This window comes from Pleurodeles waltl, chromosome 2_2, assembly GCF_031143425.1.
Source record: "Pleurodeles waltl isolate 20211129_DDA chromosome 2_2, aPleWal1.hap1.20221129, whole genome shotgun sequence".
NCBI classification, from domain to species: domain Eukaryota; kingdom Metazoa; phylum Chordata; class Amphibia; order Caudata; family Salamandridae; genus Pleurodeles; species Pleurodeles waltl.
The window spans coordinates 1,125,258,276-1,125,281,228 of record NC_090439.1 but is presented as its reverse complement, the minus strand read 5'-3'; the positions used below and the strand labels follow the sequence as shown (position 1 = coordinate 1,125,281,228).

Sequence of the window (22,953 nt, the reverse complement as noted above, 5' to 3'; positions counted from 1 at the left end):
AAGAACAGCACTTAGGTAGCCTGGCGCAGGAGGAACTATGCAGAGTGGATGGTGATGTGGAGTAGACCTCATGAGATGGATGTACACATGTGACAGGTAGTCGATGTGCTTACTATCTTTTTATGGTAGGGACACTTCAGTAAATGTCAACATCAGTGTGCTTACTGTCTTTTCACTGTAGGGACACTCCATTAAATGTAAATGGGAACGAGTGGCCAGGTCCCACAGAGACCAGAGTCACACCAATGTACACTGTAACCTGTATGAAAAGAATGATGTAGTAGGTTACCAAAGCATAGTTGCACAACTTATGGGCCATGCAGGAATGTCATCTTTCTCTGACTCGGCTCTTGATTATGGTCAATTACTGCTCTATCCAGCTGCCTGAGCAGGGCCTTGCATCAATCCGACAGCTGTCAACCCCTGCCAGGAAAAGGGTGGAGAGGCCCTGGAAGGAATGTCAGGGAGGAGGGACTGAGTTTCAGAGCACATATGGCCCTAGGTCCTGGACGACACCACTTTGAGCTATCCCTGAAGACTGTGCAGGAAGGAGGGGACAGTGGCAAGGAAGTGATGTGGCACATCTGGATAGGCCAAGAGTGCAGGCCTGTTTTACACTTCCGCCCCCACTTAAAAGGCCCTGCACAGGGGAGAGCTCTTTCTCTCTTGGCTGTGCTTCACTGCTGGACACTGGGACTGCAGACGGGAGTCATGGGCAACTGGAAGGAAGAACCCCCTGACTGCCCCCGGAGGCAGGGACTCTGGCACTGAAGGAGTTCAGACCCAGTGAGGCGCATACCAGGTGGAGTGTCCCCCATCCCCCTCCCCAAGGGACTAGTTGGGGGAAAGGCTGGGCTGATTCAAGGAGAACGGGCTGCCCAGAAGGAAAGGAGGGCCCCCAGATGAAAGGCTGGTGAAGGGATTCAGTAGGACTGGCTCCCTACAATTTGGAACACTTCTGGGCCCAGACTCCATCCCGGGGCCCGCAAGGAAGTCAAGCCTGGGGACGCCGTCATCCTGGCACACAATGCCTTGTGAAGCCCAAAGTCTCTGAGCCCAGTTCTTGGCTCGTGGTGACCCCAGGAAGATGGGGCCACCACCAACCAAGTGCCCACGGACAGGGGAAGCTGCAGGAGCAGTGCAGTCTCCCCCCCAACTCAAAGTTTGCGCCCCCACCCTAGTTTGGGTGGGACAACAGAATTATAACTCCACAAGGGTTCCAACATAATGTATAGCGCAAGCTTCTTGGAACTTTTATTCTTTGCTTGTGGGGCTGCCCCCTCTAGGGGTGTAGGATGGCATTACACAATGTTAATCAGGAGTAATCTGAAAGTAATCGGATAGTAATCAAAATGCAATCCTCATCTCCAAACTATTCCAACATGCCTCTACATGTTCCTTATTCATGCTTATTTGAGTAATGAGACTGACAGCCACCTCTTATCAAAGTAGATGTACTTTATTGCAAGATTTAGGTGCTCTCACTCCAACTTGCAGTCAAATATTGAGTTGGGATACCAAAAAATGTTTTGCCATGTGGGGTGTTGGATTATATTTTCCCTTGGGGGAGGCCAGCATGATTGCACCATGTCATTCAAGAGTAATTCTATCAATGTGTCTCTATTTGTAAATTGTTGCCTAGTATTGAGCATTGTGTGGTGTAATAATTTTTTTTTTACTTCATCAAAATCATTTATTGAGTGTCATGCTTGTGTGCTCCTGAATGGGGATTACTAGCGCACACCATCTCCCTTGAGTAAGCCTTGGACTGCTCTGCAACGCTACCCTATTCAAGTGCTACACTGGGGTGTTTGGTTCCCACTGGTGGTCATGTGCTGACCCATCACTTGTGCAGGCCACACAACTAATGACCCACCTTCCAACATACAGCATGGCAATTTATCATCCCAGCAAAGCTACCGTCAGCCATATCACTGAATAATATTTTAAAATGTGAATAAGAGAACAAACAGCACTTCAACAGAAGTCCACGAGGGGTGCAAATGCCCTGGTTAAAGTATTCTGTTGCCGAGTGTAGCACTGCTCACCTGCACTACCTCAATTACTTAATTCTTTGTTGGATGATATAAAGCTGTTTTCCATATTATTATTATTATTTCATATAATTGGAACTTTCTCCCATTTCAGGTCTTGGTGAAAGAGGTAGCAGTTTACAGCGAGAAGCTCTCCAGCCTTGAAACCGTGGCGTGCCGACTAAAGGACTTCAGCCGCAAACAGGATTGTGCAGTCATCCAAAATTTAGTGCTGACGGCACAGGAGCGCTTGGGGAAAGTCCAGCACCGCACGAGGGACCGCACGCGAGTGCTTGAAGACTCACGCAAACGTGCCAAACAGGTATATGCCAGATGGAGGCAATCTGAGCTAAGGAATTAATGATTGTGTTGCAAGTGATCTGCAGTTTCCATCCTATGGTCACAAATAACAAGTATGTCGATAAGATGAAAATCCTTTAAATGTTCAAGTAGGTTTTTACTCTGTGAAAAAGCTCATTGCATTTCTTTCTGGTTCTAAAATTGGTGATTAGTAATCAAATGTTCACGAGTTACCAGTGTTGTATATTTGTAGTGGCGTGACAGTACAGAGCTATTCAAGAAGTGGGCAGCTTCAAGTGGATTTTTGTTTAGATTCTGGGTGCCAAAAGGTGTGTCCTAGATATTGAATTTCCCAATGGATCACATCTGATGTTGTACCCTGTGTCTCCTCAGTTCAGCGAGTCCCGCCGCATCCTTCTAGACTGGATGGAAGAGATAGATCAGACTTTGGAGGCACCTACTGAAACTGGAACTAACCAGGAGGACATCAAACGCCAGCTGGCAGACCATAAGGTGAGTCAGCCATACACTCACCTTAGTGAGGGGAGAGCATCAGTGGGGTGGCCATTCTCCTACATGGTTGTATGATGGAACCACGCAAGCCAGAACGCTTGCCTTAACAACGTGGTTAGAACCACGACCGCGTTGTTTCCACGCATGCAAATTCGTTGTAAGCATGCTTATTAAAGGCATGTGTGGAAACGGCATGCAAAACGGCATGCGTGGTTCTTTCATGCAACCTGCCCTTAGGCCCCAAACTACGCCACCCCTAAAACCTAAACTACCCCAACCTCTCCACCCGCTCTGAGCCCTAAAAAAAAAAAAAACTAGCCCACCCTTCCCCTAAAAACTAAAGTACCCCCACCCACACACAACCCTAAAAAAAACTACCTTGACACCCCACCCACCTTGAGTCATAAAAAAAATAAAATCCCGACCCCCACCCTGCCTCTGAAACCTAAACTACCCGACACCACCCACCCATCCCCCACCCATCATGAGCTCTAAAACCTTCCCCAATAAGTAAACTACCCCAACCCCGCCCGCCCGAGCGCAACAAAAAAACCCTAACCCTCCTACCCCTAAAAACTAAACTACCTCGACACCCCATACCCACCCTGAGCCCTAAAACCTTCCCCCTAATAAGTAAACTACCCGACCCCCCACCCACCCAAAGCCCTAAAAAAAAAAAACTATCCTGACCCCCTACCCCTGCCCCTAAAACAAAATTATCCCGACCCTCCCAACCTGCCGTAAGCCCTGAAAAAAGACTACCCCAACCCCCCACCCTTGCTCCTAAAAACTAAAGTTCCCTGACACCCCCTACCTACCCTAAGCCCTAAATCCACCCCACCGCTAAAAACTACCCACCAACCCTGCCCCAACCCCACTTGTCTCACCACATCGTTTCCCGATCCTTCCTGCTCTTCTTTCCTCCCTCCTGACCTTAAACCTTCCCCCACCCCTTTAAAAATAAACTACCCGCCCCCACCCTAAGCCCTCAGTTAAAAAGATAACCCAAGTCCCCCCACTCCCGCCCCTAAAAAAAAAAAACTGCCCAACCCACCACCCTAAGCCCTAAAAAAAAAAAAACCTCAAACCCACCATACCACCTCTTGAAAAAAATAGCCAGCCCCTGAGCCCCCACCCACCCCAACCCCTTAATCCATCCCCTACCCCTGCCCCACTTACCTCACTACATCCTCTGCCAAACAACGCATGGCTCTTTGTGTGCCTTAACCAAGCATATGCATAGTTTAGCACATGCGTGGTTAAGGCACAGAAAAAGCCATGCGTTGTTCCGGCAAGCGTGATTACGCTGGAGTGGGAAATGTCCGCGTTGTTAAGGATGCGTGGTTAAGGACGTTTCCCCTCCTACCTTGCTTTAGCAGGTGAAGTGAAACAGTGAGCCCATTTATCTCTAGACAGGACTTAGCTGGCATATAAGTATAGAGGCTCTCAAACAGTCAACCTTAATCCATTATTATAATCTAACCTTAATTCTGCATAAATATGCATATAATTTAACCACAATTTGAGTGGGCTTCAGTTATGAGTTACTGTTGTTATGATCAATATTAGTTTAATGCTGAAGACAACAAACTGAATTGTGTTTCAGTGCTTACATAGGAATGTTTCTGCCTTGTAGGATCTTCATTGATATTCCGTAACACTAGAGTAATTCTGCCATGCTAGTTGGATCATGGAGCACGTCTTTTATATTTATTGTTTATTTAAAATTCACACAAGGTGTTAAAATCCATGTATCTTCATAGTGAGCCAGACCTTGTGGCGTCCAGCTAGAGCCTGTCTAGAGGCCCAGTTTCTTTTTCTGGGAGAAAATTATACATCTGTATATCAGTTTCAAGAATGCATCAGTCTGATGGTCTTTCATTATAGAATGAAAAAGACAAATCTATCTCTTCAGAAGTCCAAGAGGTTACTCCAGTATTGGAACTTTCATAGATTCACATGCTTGAATCATTCCCTGTTGTTGAGATGGGAGTCCCCGGTACATTATAATAGCAGTGTAATGATGACTATAGTGTATGAAGGCCCAAGGACTCCCACTTTAGTAATCTATCCTTGTCAATTTGAGAAAAGAGATCAAACTTTCAGCCAATCAGGCTGCCCTTCCCTCTAGAACACTCCTGTGAGAAGCTCCAGTCCCTCAGATTTTCTACACATGTCGTGCTAGAGAGTCTCCACTGAGCTTTACTCAGTCACACCATTCAAAAAGTATTTTCTAGTATCTTTTTCCTAAGAATATTGCTTCTACCAGTTGAAAGCTTTGAAACTTCTTTTCTGATCTAGAGGAAATCTATTTTCTCAGTCAATCACTATGTCTGACAAGGAGAAGGAAAGTCTGTTCAGGCTGTAAGACCTGTGGTAAGAAGAGGCTTCATTTTGAGGATCCACACAAGGACTGCATGTATGCAGGACACTTTCTAACAAAGCCCTTAAGGACCGGGAGGGCAGGATGCTCATTTGGCTCCAGAAGTTAAAATCCAGGACTAACCCTGTTTCTGGTTATGATAGTGAGGAGTCATATACATCCTCAAGGAAAACTGATAAAAAGGACAGATCACCTCAAGCTCATTGTTCTGAGGATCAACCTAAGTAAGCTTTAAAAAAGACTAAACAAGGGTCTTATAAAGCTCATAGCCCTTCTCGTTCTCCTCACAGGAGGTCTGCATCCTCCCATTGAGAGAGAAAAGAGTGTTCTACCTCGTCAGAACATCGTAAAACAGCTTCTTCTGCGCCTCCTCCACCACCTCCTACAGTTTGGCATTTATTCAAGAAACCATCTGGCAAAACTACGAAGACATCATCGACGATAGTGTCGAGAAAAGTGTGTACGGCATCGTTGATGACCTCTACAACAACGACAATTTACACGGTATGCACTACTGAAGTACCTGATGGAGGCAACATGAAACTGTGAGATTCCCAGGGGAGGAGGGAGGGCCGCATGTGAATCTATGAAAGATTCCAATACTGGATAATTACAGTTACAGGTAAGTAACTAATTTTCTCACTCCAGTATTGGAACTTTCATAGATTCACATGCTTGAATTAGAATAGCAAGCAGTAGTGATAAACATTACCATATTAACTGATAGAAGCAATAGTCTCAATGGAAGAAGAAAGCTTTAAATGATCAATTGTTATGCAAACAAAAAAATACTACACAGTGGTAAACAACAAACTGTGCATTGTCAAGTGAAGAAAACATTATTATACAGTGTGCACAAAGCATACTGGGTTGGCGGGGAAAAAAGGAAAGTACAACAGCTCACCGTTACTGGAACAAATGTCGCAGCACCGCTTGTCCCACTGCTACATCACCCTGTGACATTTCCTCCAAGCAATAGTGCCTTGCAAAAGTACGCATGCACGTCCAGGTGGCTGCTCTGAAAATGTCCTGGATGGGCACCCCAGCAAAGAGCACCGTGGATGGTGCAACTGCCCTTGTAGAAGGTGCATGTGTCGGTCTGCGCAGATGTTTTCCTGCTGCCTAATGGCAATAATCAATAGCAGAGGATATCCATTTTGCAATCCCCTGCTTGGAAAGCAACTGGCCTTTCCTAGAAGCGCTGAATGCTACAAACGTTTTTAAAGTCTTTCGTCCTGTCCAGATAAAATTTGAGACACCTTTTGACATCCAAGGAATGAAGAGCCTGTTCCGCCAGTGTATAAGAATTGGGAAATATGACTTTAACACTACCGGTTGATTAATATGAAAATCCGAGGGAACTTTGGGTATGAACTTTGGATTTGTTCGCCGGACTACCTTGTCCTCTTTAAACTGCAAGAAAGGGTCTTGAATAGTGAATGCTTGGATTTCGCTAACCCTTCTAGCTGAGATCAGGGCAAGAAGAAGAGCGACTTTCCATGACAGGAATTTTAAGTCCGCCTTGTATATAGGCTTGAATGGATGTTTCATTAAATGGGACAAAACTAAGTTAAGCTGCCAAGACGGCGGTGGTGGTCTGACTGGCGGGAAAGAACAAAAAAGTCCTTTAAGAACCTGTTAGATAAACCTTGTTGACCACAAAGATGGCGAGTTCTCCTTCCGCCTATAATGGGAAATTGCAGCCAAGTGGACTCTAATCAAAGCATTCGCCAAACCTGATCTAGCTAAGTGGAGAAGATAAGGTAATATCTGCTCTGGTGACGAAGAGAACAGGTGCACCTGAGCTTGTTTGCACCATAGGCGAAACCTTATCCATTTAAGGCAATAAGATATGTTGGTACTGTCCGCTGAAGCTCTGGCAAGAATGACTCTACAGTCCGAGGAAATGTTTAAGTGTGTGAATTCATGGAGTTCAGGCGCCAGGCTGTCAAATGAAGCAACGCTGGATGCGGGTGGAGAATTTGACCGTCGCTCATTGTTAACAGGCACAGCGTTACTGGTAGAGAGATGCTGTGGCTCTCTGAAATGAGAAGTAACTCTGTATACCAATGCTGCTGAAGCCATGCCGAGGCAATCAGAAGAAGTTTGCAGCGTTCATTCTTGATCTTCGCTAGAACTCTCGGTCTGAGGGGAATGGGAGGAAAAGCATAAGCATAAATTCCTGACCATGCCATAGAAAACGCTTTACCCCAAGAGCCCGGATGGGGATCCCAAGTTGCAAAGAATTGGCATTTTGAGGAGTGTCAAAAAGGTCCAGGCTTGGCTTGCCCCATTGAGAGAAAATGCACCCTCTGATCCAGTTCCCATTCGTGGTTGGATAATGTCAACCTGCTGATAGAGTCCACTATGACATTCTGAGTGCCCGGTATGTGCTCTGCTTGAAGATGCACTCCTTGTAGGATGGACCAGTTACAAATAAGTTGAGATTCTCACGATAAAAGCAGATATTTGGTCCCCCCTGCTTGTTGATATAGTGCATCGCTGTAGACTTTGAATTGGAAATGCTCTCCGGCTACCATGAATCTGAGATAATTCCTGTGGGATGGATGTATAGGAATGTGGAAATATGCACCCTGGAGATCAAGAGTGGACATATAATTTTCAGGATGGGGAAGGATATTGTTTTAAGTAATCATACGGAATGACTGTTTTTTGAGGTAAGTATTCAGTTCTCTGAGATCCAAGATTGGACGCCATTCCTTCCATTTCTTCTAGACCGGAAAAAAAAAATGTCCAAAAGGACCTTGAGAGGCAGAGAGGGTGTCAGACGAGAGATATGATCATGGAAGACATGAGAACCGAAGAGGGACAGAAGAAAAAGGGAAGACTAGAGAGGTCATCTTCTCATGCCCCCTCCAAGAAGCAGCCTCCAACAATGTTTTGTCTGCCAGTGGTGTTGGAGAAAACAATTGGAAAGACCACTTAATTCTACCCAAAAGCGATCACTGGTAGTGCAGAAGAAACAAATCGCTTGTACGGACGCCCTTTCAGCAAACACCTTAATTTCAATTAGTGACAGATGCCTCCGTTGAGGGATGGGACACTCATCTCCAAGATCTAACAGTTCACATGCAATGATCAAAGAAGGATACTACATAAACTACTTGGAACTCAGAAAAGTCCACATAGATTTCACAGCCTTTCTCCCACCCTTTTAAGCATCATCAACCATTCAGATGCAGACAGCACCACCACCATGCTTTATTTAAATAGGCAAGGAAATGCTAGTTTGAAACCTCTTTTGAAGAATCTGAAATTGGGCTTTGTCCAACAATCTGACCTTAACAGCCATAATCGTTTGCGGAAAAGTTAATAGTTCAAGGCATGTGTGGCTGTAGATACACATGCTATGCATACTTCTGCCATCTAGTGTTGGGCCCAGATGTGTGCAAGTTGTTTTTCCTTGAAGAAGTCTTTGGAGTAACGAGGTGGTGGGATTCCTCATCTTGCTGGTAATGCACATGGTCCATGGTCATCAGCTTCATTGTCAGATTGTTTTCTTTCAGCCATCGGGTTCAGATGTGTACTCTGGATCAATAGACAGTCGGGCACGTCCACTCGAGATGTCAGGTAGGAACAGCAACAACCCCCCAGACCTCTTTGGTCCTGAAGACAATGATGGGGACATCATCCACAACCGTCTGCTACAGATGAAGAGGCTTTTTCCCCTCAAAAAAGCTCAGGCTGCAATCTGGAGATTGAACACCTTCCTCTAACCCAGCAGTCTGTGAGTGCGGCACCTCCTCCCCCTCGACACAGCTCTCAGTTTGAGCAACCTTCTGACAAAGGGCACTCATCCACACTGGAGCACCAGACACAGGCTTTCAGACCACCACTGCCTTTAGGCCATTGTCTGCACTGACAAAGCACTTCAGATGCTCTACCCAGCTCTGGCTTAGCACCGAAGAAGCCTTTGAGATCGGCTACTTCGGCACCGGCTACTTGGACGCCTGCACCAGGTTGATCCTCAGCACTGACCAAAACCTCAAAGCCAAAAACTTCAGCATTGACCAACTAGTCCAACGTCAGCATGGTTGAACCGATTCTCCATAGATTGCAGGAAGAGATTGACTCAAAGCCGAGACACTTGGTCATTCACCCTCATATGGAAAGGATACTTTCCCACCCTTTAGGACCTGCTGTTATACACGCTGTTGGTGGGGGGGAACTCTGGCAAGGAGCTAGTCTGGGGACCAGCAAGGTCCTCAAGAAGTTACCTTCACAGGTGATGACGTCTTTCTGCAGTTCCAGGCACTTTATCTGGATTGCAATGGATTCCTATGCAGTGGTCCTGATGCAAGGGATGATAGATGCTGAAGAAAGATGCTGTAAAGTTGCTGAGGATGTTATGCATTCAATGGGGTTCTTCCTGCAAGGATTTCTCGGTCCACGAAGATGATGATTTGGTGGGTCCTGGTTGCAGGGTCGACATCCTACAATGTCCTGTCCAGTCTGTCTGAAATCTAGTCACCAATGGACTACCAGTTGCCCGTTGTCATGGTCACAACCCAATCCTTCCTGAGTCGATAACTTTCCTTCTGAAGGTCCCAGCAACTCTTTGACAGCACTCTCGGGCTCAACGAACTAGGGTGCAACTCAGTGCATTGGTACTTGGTGCTGCACGGCAGCAGTGATAGCGGCTTGAAGTCTTTGGGCTACCAAGTTACCCCAGCAGGCTTCTTCAGTTGTTGTGTCCCTGTGATGCAAACAGGAGGCCAGTCAGCAGACTTTTGGAGTTCTCTTGGTGTAACTGGACTCTGGGGACAGCTTCTCCCTGGGAAGAACATTGCAGGCACAGTCCCTCTGTTTACTAGCCACCAAGTGCAGCAGGTGCAGTCCTCGTCAGTGCAGCCTCTCTTTGATGGTCCCTCGGTGCAGCAGGGTAGTCCTTCTTTGGTCTACTTCAAAGTCGGTTGAGATCTGATGTCTGGGTGCTAGGGGTGCCCCCTTGCTGATTGGAAAGTGCCCTCAGGGCAGGATGCCGTTGGTAGCCAATGGACTATCGGATTCCCACCCACTTGGTGACCACTTCCTGTGTAATGTGGCATCTGGCTATCCCAGGAAACACCATCTGCCCAATCCCAAGATGGCGAGACCCCTTGTCTGGTGTTCAGACCTCACTAGCCCACCTCTGAGGTGTGGCTACCTTATGGCTCCACCCCCCTGAGGAAAGTAGTTTGGCCACTGGGTTCTCCCTCTCTGCTCCCCTTGGCAGCCAGTCTACCTCAACAATGGGGCAGCCCCCTCCCAGTGTCCCACACCTGCCCTTCAAAAATGGCCTTATCTTTAAAGCCTGCCTTTTGTGGCTTTCTGCAGGATGGAGGTGACACATCCCTAGCCAGCAATCCTTCATTTTTCTCCTTCCTGAGAGTCTTTAGCACGTCTCTCCAGGAGGGCAGAGAGCTGTCTCATGGAGCAGGCTCCATGTGTACCCGGGAGTTTTAAAGGGAACAATGGGCCTTATTTAGGGTTTGGCAAATGAGGTTTCTCCATCACAAACGTGACGGATATCCCGTCTGCTGTATTGCGATTCTATAATATCCTATGGAAATTGTAATATGGTGGACGGGGGATATCCATCTCGTTTGTGATGAAGTAACCCGTTCGCCAAACTCTAATCAGTCCCAAAGTGGCAGCTTTGCTAAAGCTGCACACTGCAACACGTTACATTAATTTTGACTTGAGAAACAAATCTGGCATAATGTAACAATTTGTTTGATACCTTGGAGAGTTAGCACAGATGAGGGGTCTGCGTGTAACCCTTCACCCACCAGTTAGACGACTAAGGGCCTGATTTAGGTCTTGGCCGAGAGGGATACTTCGTCACAAATGTGGCGGATATCTCGTTCACAATATTAGGATCCCTTCTAACTTACATGCACTGGCTACCAGGGTAGCCGATACTATGGACTTAGAGGTAAGTTAGCCATTTCCAGTTGGGTACAGCCAATTTGACGTACACTTTAGGGTCAGGGCACTGGCACTGTGGTCTGGTTAGCAGGCCTCCGTGCACTCTGAGTCGGAAAACCAGTCGAAAAACATGAGGGTGACCATACAAAAAGAGACATTTCCTTTCACAATTCAGTCTTGTTCCTATAGTGCTTTCTCGTTCTGTAAACATTAGTTCCCTCTCAGGGGATGTCCATTGATAATCATATTCGCTGAATAGTCCCTCCCATGTGCGGGAACCCCGGAGCAATTCTTTTAAAGTCACATTCACTTCGCCTTACGTCGGAAAGGCCAGGACACAAATGTGACACAAATGTTAAATTTTTCAGGCCCTTAAAACAGGCTATACTGCCAATGTTAATGCATTACTCCCAAACCTAGAAGGAAAAAGGGCTTAAACCCTTTAAAGCCACTTAAGTAAAATGAAAGGTGACCTTTTAAAAAAAATCCTTCACAAACACTTCTTACTTTTTGTTAAAGTAAGAGTTTGGATAATATATAGCAATGTAGCTGTATAGGTTGCAGCATTGGAAACAATGAGAATAGGACACTGCACCATTAAGGGCTTCTTAACCCCCAGTGTCCCAACATGCCCTGCAGGTGGCTGTTTACTTGGGTCTTTTTGACAAGCTAATTAGCAGTATACAATTATTTGTAGTTTTATCTCTTCCCTAGGTTAGAAGAGAGGGTTGCTTCTGATTTCAAAGGAGATTCTCTTGAGAGGAGGCCTAGGATTACAGGTAAGAAACAAATCCTTCTCACTCTGGTTATCTTCATTGATAATCATAAGCATATAGATCAGCAGGCGCATTCCCAAAAATTCCGCGAGGAAGGAGATATAAAAAGGATATTGCAATTAGGTAAATTCCTCAGAGAGGCTTGTCCTACTTGAGCATCACCTTCCAAATTGAGACAATAATGTCTTGTAGATGTGTGAATCGATCTCCAAGTTGCAGCTTTGCAAATCCCGGGCAGCAGGATGTTTCTAAGTAACGCACCAGTAGCTGTCTTGCCCCAGGTGGAATGGCCTCTAGGTCTACCATACAAGGTTTTGTTAGCCTTCTGAAAACATATGATTGTCCAGTATTGGAGCTTTCATAAATTCACATGCACAAATTATTCTCCGTCGTTGAAGTGGGAGTCCCACAGTACCTTTTGAAGCAGTAGAAAGTGTACACATAGCTCATAATGCTACAAAACATTACTTTGATTAGCTTATCCACATCATTGATAAAGAACCAAACTCCAGCCAGTCAGGTGGCAGCACCCTCTGGAACAAGTGTTTCAAACCAGTCGATCCATCCTTAAGTTCATTTTTAACTAAGAACTGCAATAAATAAGTGTTGCATTTTCCTTTTAAAGTTAAGGAGAGGCTATGTTTACTTTACATTATTATCAAGCTGCAGAAATCAGTGCCTGATAAGGAGCAGTGCGCCTCTTGGACATATAACCCAGGGGGTCTCAGAGGTTCAGAACTGAAACACAAGGTATTTAACTCTTAAATAAAAGTTGTTGTCAACTGAGTATAAGAGCATGTGAACAAAATGATGTTTCTGAATGCTTTTAAATGAGAAAAAATTCAAATGAAGAGGTAAGTTAGTGATTAAGTTAACTTTTCATTTTAAATGTCTCCCTTTACAAAGTGTCATATTTACAAAAGGTATGATGCTCCCAGTGGCATGCAGACATAGTTCCATATTATCACTGAAAAATACAAACATTTTCAAATGGGAAAAATTTAAGGTGAGCAAAAATGTTTCTATGAAACATCATCTTTGTTTTTCTCTACTTTAAATTAAGCATATTAAGTCTTAACGTTTTATGAAGCATGTTTCTTCACTTTAAATTCATCACATTTAAACAAATGGCTGTATTTTCCAGTTATAAATATGGCACCATGTCTACAGACCACTGGGAGTAAAATGCTTACTGTTTGTAAAGACACTCTGACATGGGAGAAAATTAAAATGATGATTTTTTTACAATGCATATAAATATGGCTTTAACTTTTCAATTAAATGTTTTCCCATTTCAAACTGTCACATTTACACACAGTAGACCTCTTGCTCCCAGTGGCTGGTTATAGACGCTGCCATATTTATACTGAAAAATACAGTCTTTTTTTTTTAGATGGAAGAAATCTAAAGCGCAGACAATGTTCCTCATTATGAACATTTTTTCAGAACATTTTTCTGCAGTTTAGATTTCTTCCATTTAAAAAAAAATAATGGATGTATGTTTGTATTGTACATGTAAGAATTCCACATATGGCGAAAGGTGTGTCCTGTGTCACAAGTGCATGCAACACAGGCTCTCAGTCACCCGTACACATATATCACATTCATTCATACACATGTTCATACATCCCACAGATGATGCACTCAATGGTGCATATGGCACCCCTATCATAGAACCCCCAGTCACAGTATTTTATTCAAACAACAGTATCAGGCACCATGGACATTAGGTTTAAATAGTTTTTTAAAGGTGAGACTCACCACAATGGGACATTTATTCTACAACTCAAAACAAGAAGTGTCACAGGTTTGCAAGCATATGGGTTTGGCAGTGATCAGACGGGCTTGCAACAAAGAGAAGGACCGACCCAAATACCCAGACCAGATCCCCGGTCAGCCTATAGGACAAATGCACAATGGTCCTGTGGGTCAAACTTTTGCCGGAGATCTGCCATCCTACTGGTACATGATCTGCTAGGGGTGTGATAGTGTATCAATAAATTTACCAGTAGGCCCAAAATAGAATGCAAACATGATATATCATTTTCACAGTGCCAAGACATCAACGTTGAATAACTGGTGCAGGCGGCACAAGGTGCAGAAAGTGCTCAGTGCAAAAGAACATTTTTACATATATACATATATGCATCAGAATAACACGAGTTATCCACAGGGAGTCCCAACTTCAACATGAACATATCAGTATTTTAAGTACTCCAGACAGGATAGCCCTGTGGGTATGACGACATTTTGATGCAACAGAGAATAAATCCACGATTCTCATCAGGAAAGTGCTGTCTGACTGATATCCTTAAACCAAAGCAGCTATCAAATAGCACAAATGCAAGAAGATAGAGTACTGTCATCATAAAAAGGAGGCTCCGTTCAAACGATATGGACCTCATGACACAGGCACAATGTGTGTTTGGTAGGCACAGTATGTGCAAACACACCTGTTTGCAGATCTTTGGCAAACGTTTGAGCCACTAGACCATTGTGTATTTGTTCTGTCTGTGATTGGACGGGGACATGTTCTCAATCAGTCGGACACAAACAATCCTGTACACTTTCCCTCCAATGTCTTTGCTAACCAGAGTGGTGTGCAACAACAAGAGACAACGGCACAAGATAATCCAGGCAACCCCAGTTTGGGGACAGCAAAATTGGTTCTTTCTTGGAGTTATGGGACATGTTAGTGCAAACTCTGATTCGATTCAGGCCAGATGCTCAACTATTTTCAAGTTGCAAGGAATGGGTACTTCACCACAACACTCAGTCCCTTCAGCTAAAAGAGTGGCTTCTCGGAGTTTAGTTGTTTGCCAATGCCTGAAGATTGGAAAATAATTTTAACTGTAACCAGAGCCCGTTCAATCATAAAAACTGGTAACATGAAGTGAAATGTTTTATTTTCTGGGCAGAAAAAAGAAAGACTGAATCCTCTGAAAATGTCCCCTCACCAATTTCTTTCACACGTTTTACAAATAAGCACGTCTGGCCTATGATTCCTATTTCAGATTGGAAAACATGAGATTACTTACAAGCTTTGCTATCTGATTCCCTTCCACAAGATTAGCCGAAGGGTGATGAGGTCCTGTGTCTAGACTTAGTGCCAGTGCTCGCTGGCTTTGTATCAAAGAGAAAGGAAACCTACACATCATTGATTATTTAGGTAATGTTTTGGACAAGTGTTGTCCATCAAAACCTGTACTTGTTCAGAGCTAAATGAATCATTCTCAGTTGCAGAAGATTGTTATGGAGTCTGGTTTCCTTTTATGACCATGATGTAGTGAAGGGCAAGATGTCAGTCATTTGGTAAGGAAGGAATCTTTCACTAGCAAAGCTCAGGGTAATTAAAAATGAACTACCTCTCCTGTGAACCTAAGTCCCAGTGATGTCTACCAAGCTGAAGAGTGAAATGTTGGTGGTCTAAAGAAAGTCTTTTGATTTGCTGTAGAACTGTTACCACTCCTTGGCCATTGAAATTGCGGTTTATGAAGCGGAGCATGCAGGACAAGAAGACCAAAAAGGCCATGAGATCCAGCAACCTCGGTACCGCTTTACCTGTTTGAGAAATTGAAAACTGAGACACTGTGGCCCTCATTATGACTTTGGCGGTCTTCTAAGAAGTCCCATCAACACCCCCCCCCCCCACCCCCCTCCCCTGTCTTCCGACCACCATATTATGACTGCTAGCGACTCTGCCATAATTTGGGCAGAGAGCCGCCAGCAGCCATACTGGTGGTCGGCAGTGCAGTGGAGATTGCTCCACCGTCACCGCCACGTCATCACAACATCGCCCACCGAATTTCATTACAGTATTCGGCGTAGCAGTGTTGTGGTGACAGTGTGCTGGTGGCGGAGCAGGACCCATGGAACCCGAGACAGGTAAGGTGATCGCCCGACAGGGGAGGGGGTGGGGGGGTATTTTGTGCCTGAATCGGGGGGTGACTGTGTGTGTATAGAGGGTGTGTGTGAGTGCGTGTATGAATGCGGGGGTGTGGTGTGTGTCGGGGGTGTATTGTGTATGTGTGTGTGCACGTGTGTGCGCGTGTGTGTGGTGTGTGCATGCGTGAGTGGGGGGGTGGGGGTATGTATGGGGGGGCCCATGGAGTTGGGGGGGGCGGGAGGGGGCCCTATCAGCTTTAGGGGGTGGTAGGGGGGCCGTGGCTGTTGGGGGGAGGACTGTGGGGAGGGGGAGGGGGGGAAGGGAAGACCCCTATCAGTGCCAGGGAAGGAATTCCCTGGCACTGATAGTGCCTACCGCCATGGTTTGCGTGGCGGCATAGTCGCTATGAAAACCATGGCGGTATGCGGGGTCATTATCCCGCAGGCGGACTAGTGACGGCCGCCGGGCTGGAGACATCAGTCTCCAGCCTGGCGGTCGTTACCGCCGTGGCGGACGGTGTGGTACATTGGCGGTTTGGCATGAGCCAAACCGCCAATGTCATAATTTGGTGGTAGTTACCGCCAGCCTGTTGGCGGTGCTACCGCCAAGTTAACACAGTCCGCCAGGGTTGTAATGAGGGCCTATGTCTGTATAGTACTGGAGGTGAACCTGTTATCTGGCAAGTTTCTGGGACTGTTCCTATTATTGGAGAGACTCAGTGATAGATTGGATTTCTCCTGATTGATGGAGACTCTCAAATCGTGCAAAAGTCTGGTTATACCTTCCAAGTCCTTTACAGGTTCTCAAAAAGACCTTGCCTTCCTCAGTTATCCATTGAGATAGGTATAATCTTGGGTGGCTATGCGGTGTTGATATTTCTTTATCACATCTATCACTATTGTCAATACCCTAACGATTAGCTAAAATGGAAGAACATTGAACTGTATATGTAGGTATCTGATCAGAAATCTGAGTCACATCCTCTTGATGTCCAGTGGGTATGTAGAAATCCTGAGAAACAGCCAGTGAAGCGACTGAACGGTCAGCAGTATACGGAGAACGGCCACCATCTTCTCTTTTTCAGAAATGTAAGAATATAAGATTGTACAAACCCTATTTTGTAATTCGGTAATCTATTTACCGAATCGCAGGATAGGTTTGCAAGTCGCAATTAGGAAGGGGTGTTCCATTCCTAATTGCAAGTCACATTGTGATGTAGGATTGTTTTGTGACCGTGAATGCGGTCACAAACAATCGCAGTTAGCACCGATTTCAAATTGGTGAAAACACATTCGCTATCAGGAAGGGTCCCCCCGGGACCCCTTCCCCTTTGTGAATGGTAGCGAAAATAGCAAAAAAGTGAAAATAGTTTTTCCAGAGAGGGACCACTGCCTACTCTGGAAAAAATTAAACAAAAACATTTCATTTTTGTTTTTCAAATGCATCCTATTTTCTTTTTAGGAAAATGGGCTGCATTTATATAAAATAAAAAAAAACTGCTTTATTTAAAAGCAGTCACAGACATGGTGGTCTGCTGTGTGCCCAGCAGGTCACCATCCCTGTGAGGGCAGCCATTCCCAATGGAGTCGCAAATTGCGACCTACCTCATGAATATTTATGATGTAGGTCATTTGCGACCTCATTGGCAATCACAAACAGTGTCTTTGACACTACTGTACAAGAGGTTTTGCAAGTCGCAAAACCTAGTATTCGTACATGTAGCCCATAGTTAGATTGTGAATTTACTCATACAAAACCATTGAAGTTCAGCAGTTGTAGTTAGTTATTTCAAGTAACTATAACTCGCGCCCTAAGGTAACTATAATTCACGCCCTCTCCATGCAGTTTTCTCATTAATAATTTTATTGCAAATGTTGCAGTGATAATATCAAAGATGCCATAGAAGGTGTCATCAATTATATAATATTTGGAGTAATTAGCCGTACAATTACTATACGTTAATCCAACCACCGCTGCGCACGGCCTTTATCTGTGCACAGCAGGGGTTGGCTTCAGGGCCTGCAGCCAAGCCCTTATAACCAACCAAACCCACCCACAGCCTTTGGCTGTGCTCAGCGGGATTTGACCACAGAGCCTGTCTCTGTCAGTGGATCTGTGAGTGGATGCATAAGTGTCTGAGTGGGTGTGAGTGGGCGCATGAGTCTCTGAGTGCATCTATGAGTGAATAAATTAGTGCATGAATGAGTCTGTGAGTGTTTTTAAAAATGTTTTTTTGCTTATTCAAAAATACTGGTGATCTTGATTAATCGCGAATATTGAGCACAGTGGAAATAATCCTTTTAACCCCATAATTTGACCCTCCAACACCCCTATATCACATCCCCTGGGGTCAGGGTAGCTCCACCCTATCACACTTTTCTATTTCAATTATCAGCCCGGGGACTTTGTCCAGTTGTTATGTTTGTTGTCTCCAGTATTTGCGAAGTCGTTGCAACGTTACACAGGGGGCTATGCTGAACGTCACGACGTATTCGCGAATATTGAGTTTCGTGGACAAAAATTAGGAGGTCATAATTTCACCCTCCAACACCCCTACATCACATCACTGGGATCAGGGTAACTCCACCCTGACCCCGTATCTCACTTTCCATTTCAATCATCAGCCCCGGGGACGTGTCCCGTTACCTAAAATGGCAGCTGCAACTTTCCAGTTAGGTTGTGGCCAGCCAATCACAGCATTCCTATTCGCAACATGCAGTCGCAAAAACGTTGCGATTGTCGCAAAGTGTTCACAACCTCATGTATTTTCCCTTTAATATCTCTAAAGCTACTGAACGGATTTACACCAGACACCCCAAAGCACAATATGCGCACAGACAGCTAGCTTTCTGCCAAATTTGGTGTAATTTTGTCCAGTGGTTCTGGCTGTAGTCATGTTCAAAGGTCCTATGGGAATTAGCATGGGAAACACAACATTTTTGCCTCCCCTCCCACCCCTTTTTTCTCAGCCCCCACTTGACGAATAACCCCAAAGCAGCCATCATCGACAACATCCCCGCCAAGACACTCAGCAGCTCCGTCAATGCCAAAAATGTATCTGCCATCAACGTTGAAGCACCCAGTGACATCACCAAGGTCGCCATTGAGACATTTGCAACAGCTGTCGATGCCAAGACATCACTGGCCATAGAGGTCTGAATACTCAGCACTGCCAAAAGATAAGCTGTCAAAGGATGTACAATGTTCTACGAGACAGCCTTCAAAGATGAGATACGCATAAGGACACGAGGAGTTCATCGAGGTCACACCCATCGACACCGAGACAACCAGAAAAGTTAAGATCAATGTTGAATACTCCATCTAAAAGGCTGTCAAGGTCAAGAAGCAGCTCCCATTCATCAGATCTGCAGATTTTGCCAACGGAGTCTGTGGAGCCAGGGTCTCTCGCACCACTTAGATCCTCTGCTGATCCACCTGTAAATCCTTCACAACGTTGGCTGGAAAGTGGGCGCAAGTACAGTTATCCTCCTCAGAGTCGTGGTTCAGATTATTCACTCTCCATCTAGGGTCACTCGTACCCCATTGCCACAGTGAACTCCTCATCTGGCATTCTCTTCAGAGTTGCCATCCACACTTCCAAGGCGATGTACAGCTACCTTGCAGTCTCCACGCAGATCCAAGACCTTGCAGAGGCGAGGATCGCATAAATCAAGGTCCAGGACTCCGCAAAGGCATCCATCAGGGTCAAAGTTTCCAAGAACCAGGGCTGCCTCCAGATTGAGACGCTCCCATTGATTCAGATCGTGCCATGGTAGGTGCAGAACTCCCTCTTGGCCTATCACGTCACGTTCCTCTGTGAAGATTTACTCACCAACACTTTCAGACACGCCACCTGCAAGGGTGTCTCTTGTGGATGATGTAATTATTTTTAATGATGGGTTAGTGAGAGGTGCAGCAAAACTGACCATTGACTTACCAGCACCTACCACACCGTCCATAGTCATATTTGAGACTCTGCATCAGAGCAGCATCTAGACCACTTCTGCCTCTGGTCCTGGCCCGCCAGAACAGGGATGCAACTTTTCCTGACTCTGGCTTCTTTACGAAATGCGCCATCACAGATCCTGAAAAAGGTATAAGGCACCAGATCCGGGACCCATTATTTGTTAGGACTGATCCACTACCAGGCTCAGTCATTGTAGCTGCAGCTTGAAAGAATCACTCTGCCGCTGACCCATCATCAGTGCCTTGGTTAAAGACAGCATGCAGATGGATGCTATAGGTAAAAAGGTGCGTGGTACTTCTGCCTCTTTTATGAAGGTGGCCAGCACCTCAGCCTTGCTAGAGAGGTGTAATAGGTCACTCTGGGACTTACTTTTCAGGTTCACAGAAAAGCTATCAAAGGAGGACAGGCAGGACTTCCTAGAAATTCTCCATCAGGATGGCTTAGTCTCCAACCACATTAAGTGCAGTCATGGATGCAAAAGACCTGGCGGCACATGGGTACTCCCACGGCATCTGTTCCACAAGGTCATCCTTGCTTCGCCTCACAGTACTGAAACCTGAGGCACAACACATGATTCTCAACCTCCAGTTCACTGGCAACTCACTGGCTCACATGCAGATGACGAAATGGCCAAGATGAAGACTGACCTGGATATGCTCAAGGCTGCGGGCCTCGAGAAACTGAAAGAATTCCGAAGACGATACAGGCCTTATGGTAAGTGACCTTATCAGTAGAGGGGTTAAATCCCTCACTGGTTTATGCACCAGCAACACCAGGCCCGATCGCATTATCATCCCTGCAGACCTTCTCCAGGGAGAGGAGCTCCTCGTCAACCAGCATCCTCTTCTAAAACACCAGTCAAACAATGAGCCCTAGCTGCCCCCTTCTTTGTTACCCGCTCCAGTGGGGGAAAGTATAATCCGGCACCTGGACGAGTGGTGCTCCATCACGAGCGACAAGTGGATCTTGAATATGTTTCAAAATGGCTACTCACTTCTATTCAAGACTCCTCCTCTTGCTGTCCCACCTACAAAAACATCATATCATCAGCGAGTTCTCCTGCAAAACGAAGCCACCAGTCTGCTACAAAAGGAGGCCATAGAGGAGGTCCAATTTTCCCAAAGGGGACGGGGGTGTTTACTTTCACTATTTCCTAGTAAGGAAAAAAGGCCCAAACCGAGAATTCAGACCCATTGTGGACTTGAGGTTCTGAACAAGTTTACATGCAAAGAAAGCCTCAGGATGCTTGCCCTACACCAGCTCTACCCCCAACTCCATCAGGGGGCTCGGATGTGTTCCATTGAGCTACAGGATGCCTACTTACACATTCCGCTCGTCACAGCACACTGGAAGTTTCTACGATTCAAAGTGTCATCCAAACACTACCAATATAAAGTTCTACCATTCGGCCTGAAATCAGCACACCCGCACTTTCTCGAAGTGCATAGCCATCGTGGCAGCATACCTGAGAAGGAAAATAATATTAATCTACCCCTACTTAGATAACTGGCTCATAAAAAGCTCTTACTCATCACAAATGGAAAGACATTGTTGGATCTGCGTTGAGACCCTGCTGAATCTAGGTCTCCAAATAATCTTCAGGAGATCGATGCAAACACCATCCCAACAGGTACACTCCCTGGGAGCAACTCTCAACACAACAGGTGCAAGAGTGTGTCCTTCACAGGAGAGATTATCCTCAATCATTTTGAAGTGTCACAACCTCCTGAACACTCATCAAACATTGGCCAGACAGGTCTCTTCTAGGATTGACGGCCTTTTGCATCTTCATCGTCCCACATGCCAGGTTACATGTGAGACCTCTGCACCAAAATCTAGAGGACCAGTAGACTCTGTTCTCAATCGGCTGAGACAACAAGCTGACCCTCTCACAAGATGCGCTGGAATCGTTACTAAGGTGGTTGCACCATCAGAATGTACTGGTAGGAGTCCTGTTCCACCAGGACCCTCCTACACAGACTCTCATCATTGATGCCTCTCTCTAAAGTTGAGGTGCCCACATGGCTCTCCGACAAACTCAAGGACTGTGGTCTGACAAGAAACAGAAGTATCACATCAACATGCTGGAGCTGAGGGTGGTCCATCATTCCCTTTATGGGTCCCTCCATAAGGTGAAAAGACTTACAGTAGGAGAATAGTGGTAAGCGGAATGGGTTTTTAATCTGAACTGTAATGTGTTCTATGAATGTCATTCTTTACTGTGCATGTAACAACAAACAACGTGTATCAGAATTTTGTCTTAATTCCAACCATGGCAGTTTTCTCCACATTCTAATTCTTCAACCTCATCTGTGCCCTTAGTCTTTTCAGAAAGTCCTGAGGTCCAAGCGTCCTGTGTATGAAGCAACACTGCGGAATGGGAGGTCGCTCCGGGAGAAGGCTCTGCTGACTGAGGATGGACCAAGATTGGAGGAGCTTCTGGGAGCATTGAAGGAGAAGTGGGATTCAATCAGTGGGAGATCTGTGGAAAGGTGACTCGATCCCACTGTTTAATACATCTTGTCATGTCATTCTACGTACATAATGATAAGTCTCAAAAGCACTTATGTTATGTGGTGTCTTGGTGATGGATTGAAATTCCTGTTTGTCATCTTGTAGAATCTGGTTCTTGTGATATTTTTTATGATATGGAGTCCATGATATCTAAATCTGTTGCCAATGACATGTTGCCTTGTATTGTCTTTGTAGCTATAGTTTAACCTAGGGAAGTTGTTAAGGAACCTGGTATTTCTCTTCCCGGGGATCCTCTTCAATAGTAATAAGCACTGAATGTTCCTGTCCATGCACGGGGACCCCAGAGCACTTTATATTTAAAAAAATAATATATATATATATATATATATATATATATGTGTACAGAAAGCATTTTGTAAGTAGTACTTACCATATATATATATATATATATATATATATATATATATATATATATATATATATATATATAGAGAGAGAGAGAGAGAGAGAGAGAAACACACATACACACACACAATTGAAGCCCGTAGAAAAGGGTAAAAATGGTCAGATTACATTTACTTTTTCTTTTAAAATCATGGTAGTCAATACAATTAATATTTTCAAGAAAAAAGGTTGCACTGACAGAACATTTTCTGTCAGAAGATATTTTGTATTCTGCCAAAAATGCC

General features: G+C 45.2%; 1 protein-coding gene across 3 annotated transcripts in view; it reads left to right on the top strand.

Moving 5' to 3' along the window:
- Positions 1 to 22,953, top strand: part of LOC138282926 (microtubule-actin cross-linking factor 1, isoforms 6/7-like) — a 533,430-nt gene that overhangs the window by 260,257 nt on the left and 250,220 nt on the right. For all 3 annotated transcript variants that reach the window (XM_069220983.1, XM_069220984.1, XM_069220985.1), the window contains exons 24-26: positions 2,149 to 2,355; positions 2,727 to 2,846; positions 22,112 to 22,281. In XM_069220983.1, the coding sequence (XP_069077084.1) occupies positions 2,149 to 2,355; positions 2,727 to 2,846; positions 22,112 to 22,281 (497 nt within the window). The remainder of the gene's footprint in view (positions 1 to 2,148; positions 2,356 to 2,726; positions 2,847 to 22,111; positions 22,282 to 22,953) is intronic.